This window comes from Malus sylvestris, chromosome 14, assembly GCF_916048215.2.
Source record: "Malus sylvestris chromosome 14, drMalSylv7.2, whole genome shotgun sequence".
In the NCBI taxonomy this organism is placed as follows: Eukaryota; Viridiplantae; Streptophyta; class Magnoliopsida; order Rosales; family Rosaceae; genus Malus; species Malus sylvestris.
Genome location: NC_062273.1, coordinates 20,575,042 through 20,577,948, shown reverse-complemented (window position 1 = coordinate 20,577,948; position 2,907 = coordinate 20,575,042). Strand labels below are relative to the sequence as shown.

General features: G+C 38.6%; 1 protein-coding gene across 1 annotated transcript; it reads right to left on the bottom strand.

Annotated features, from left to right (window-relative positions):
- Window positions 1–840: 840 nt before the first annotated feature.
- On the bottom strand, window positions 841–2,313 carry LOC126600759 (protein BRANCHLESS TRICHOME-like). The gene has a single exon (XM_050267405.1). The coding sequence runs from the start codon at window positions 2,230–2,232 to the stop codon at window positions 1,177–1,179; it is 1,056 nt and encodes a 351-aa protein (XP_050123362.1). The 5' UTR covers window positions 2,233–2,313; the 3' UTR covers window positions 841–1,176.
- Window positions 2,314–2,907: the final 594 nt, after the last annotated feature.

Sequence of the window (2,907 nt, the reverse complement as noted above, 5' to 3'; positions counted from 1 at the left end):
AGTGCCTTTGAAACCTGAAGTTTTCATTCAAAACTTACCAATGAAACCTGTAGTTTTCATGTATAAATTAAACCAATACATGTCTATAGAACCTGTATGTTCTATGATATATGTCTATGGCTTCCATATGACTAATCACGTTTTTCCCTCTGTTTTAGGGACATGTTGAACTTGAACAAGCTTGATTTCTCAGCTCTAGAAGTCTCTGGAAGAAACTATCTGAAGTGGGTTCAAGACGTGAAGCCGGAGGCATCCTGAATAGATAAAGGCAATGCACAGTCCCTATTCAATCAAGAAGGATGGCATCCTGAATAGAAGTCGGAGGCATCTCGAAACAATGACTAGAAACGGTAGAAATTAAGGCCAACATAGCCAATCTATACGCCGTTAAAGTGGCGGATCTACGTTTGTGACTTACACTCACAGTAGAGAAGTTCCGCAAGCTAATTTTGACATCCTCAATTAATAAACCAATGGCCGAAAATCCACAGCTAGGACTGCTAATAGCTTGAACCACTTGTAAGGCATCACTCTGCAGAATAACGTGCTGCCATTGCCGCTGTTTCTATGTAACCCTCAGGCACTTTCCACCTCTTTTAAATCCAAGACCTAAAACATTTCCATATAATCTGTTTTATAAACCATATACTTATTCATGTACTAAAAATGCAGAGTCTCAAGTGAAATAAAAAGTGAAGCTTGTGCATATCAGTGCATGTGTAGGTGTCTTCAAAACTCAAAAATGTACAAACACACACCTGAGTGGACTAAAATTGAAGCATGTGCATGTGTTCTTCACAAGTCAAAAGCATCACACATTTACTATAGAAGTCTACAAAATTTTTGAAGACTGGATCAGATCCAAAACAAGACTTATTTTTCAGACTAATTTTATCATACAATAAAATGTACAATAAGCACAAAATCATACCACTCTTTCAATAATCCACATAAGAAAAAGATAATCAAGAATAAATTAACATGAGAAATCGGCTAAAGTAATCAGAAATCAAATCTTAATTGCTGGATTGATCAACGACATAGCCATAAAATTGGACGGCAAAACAAATAGATATGGACGACATATTGAGACATACCGAGAAACTAATCATTTCCAGCAATTAAAATTTAAAAAACGATTATTTTGGCCAATTTTCCAATTCACATTATGATCTTTCAACTAATAATGAAACTATTGGATCTAATGGGGCTCTTTTGCTTCATCAGAATTCTGAGCTGAGCTTTTTGGCATTCCAGCTTTGTACCCCAATGCCTACTTTTTGATCCAATTGCTCTGACAACTCTTGGGAATTCAACAAATCCTTTGATCCCTCTCTTTATGTGAGGATTTTCTGGTTCTGGTGAGGATCTTTTCTGAACTGCCATTGATGAAAAACCTCCACTGTTTTCACTAAAAGCTGCTTTCTCACCCAAAAGCACTTCCCTTGAAGTTGCAGTAGAAAAACTGGAAACAGAGTCATTGTTTCGATCACCGCTAAAAGCACCAGACTTTTCACTCGAATTGTTAAAACTAGCAACATTAGCGTCCTCACTCTTGTGTTTGATCTTGAAATGTGAGTTCTCTGCAGCGCTCAGCATTTGTTTACACCCCTCCAGTTCTAACACCTTCTCTTCGAACAGAAGCCTCGCCTCGGTGAGCTTCATCTGAAGCCTCTCCTCTCTCAGCATCTCCACCATTCGAAGCATTTTCCTCTCCTCCTCGATCTCTTTCCTGATCCTAATGATCTCCGACTTCCCGAAAGAAATCTCTCCGGCAAGCTCCTCGCAAACCCTCTCTATCGCTTTTCTCAACCTTCTCTCCTCCCCCAACTCTTTTGCCAGCATCTTGTTTGAAATCTCCACCTTCTTGCGCGCTTTTCGCTCGTATTTGAGCTTCGCTTTCATTTCGGTGATCTGGGCTCGCGTGTAATCCATCTCGGACTCCATTGCCGGCTCGAAGAAGGTGAGATCCCAGAAGGAAGCGGCGAGCTTGCGGGCGGAGATGGGGAGGTGCAGGCAGTGGTGGACTTCTTGTTGCTTGTTGCTAAAGTTTCGGCACTGCTGCTGCTGGTTTTGTTGTCGTGGGAGTGGATTTTGATGAAGTTTTTGAGAATTATAAGAAGGGTTTTCGTAAAGTTTCCAGGTTGGGAAAGTGGAGGTGGTGGTTTCAATATTTCTGATATTTTCTGGGCTAGGAGGAGTAGTAGTACTGGTGCCCATCATCATGAACATCTCCTCCTACCTATCTTCTTTTATTTTGTGTGTGGTCTTTTTCCTTCTCAAATCCCTTTCTTTGCTGCTTTCTTTCTACCTCTTTTTTTTACTTCTAGGGGGACTATTTCAGCCAGGAAGGCAATTGGTGTAGGCCCATTTAATCTGAGAGAGGTTACTTTGGAGATGAGGATGGACTGTGTCAAAGAAAAAAATTAATATCAAATCACATTTAAGGTGACCTTAAATTGGAGAAATTTTTAAATGTGATAATCACACTCTTGCGTGTTGTTATTAGTTGATATGTTATAATATGAGTATTACAATTAATATAAATATGTAAAGATACTAACAAATAAAAAAAAAGGTGTTGATTTGTATTTTTACTTGCATTTTTGGACCAAGATGATTATGTACTAGTTTTTAGAGAATTTTCGAACAATAAGAATATAAAATGCCCATTCTAAAACAACTTTCATCACTATTAAATATGCTAATATGAGTATACTTGATACATAATTCTACATAGCGATGTCACAAAAATCATAATGATAAAACTTCTAATTAAATTGCTCTCTCTCTCTCTCTCTCTCTCTCTCTCTCTCTCTCTCTCTCTCTCTCTCTCTCTCTCTCTCTCTCCCCTTATTAGTGGTTTACCTCTCTTTTAAACTCGGAGTGACTTAAAATAGTGGTGCA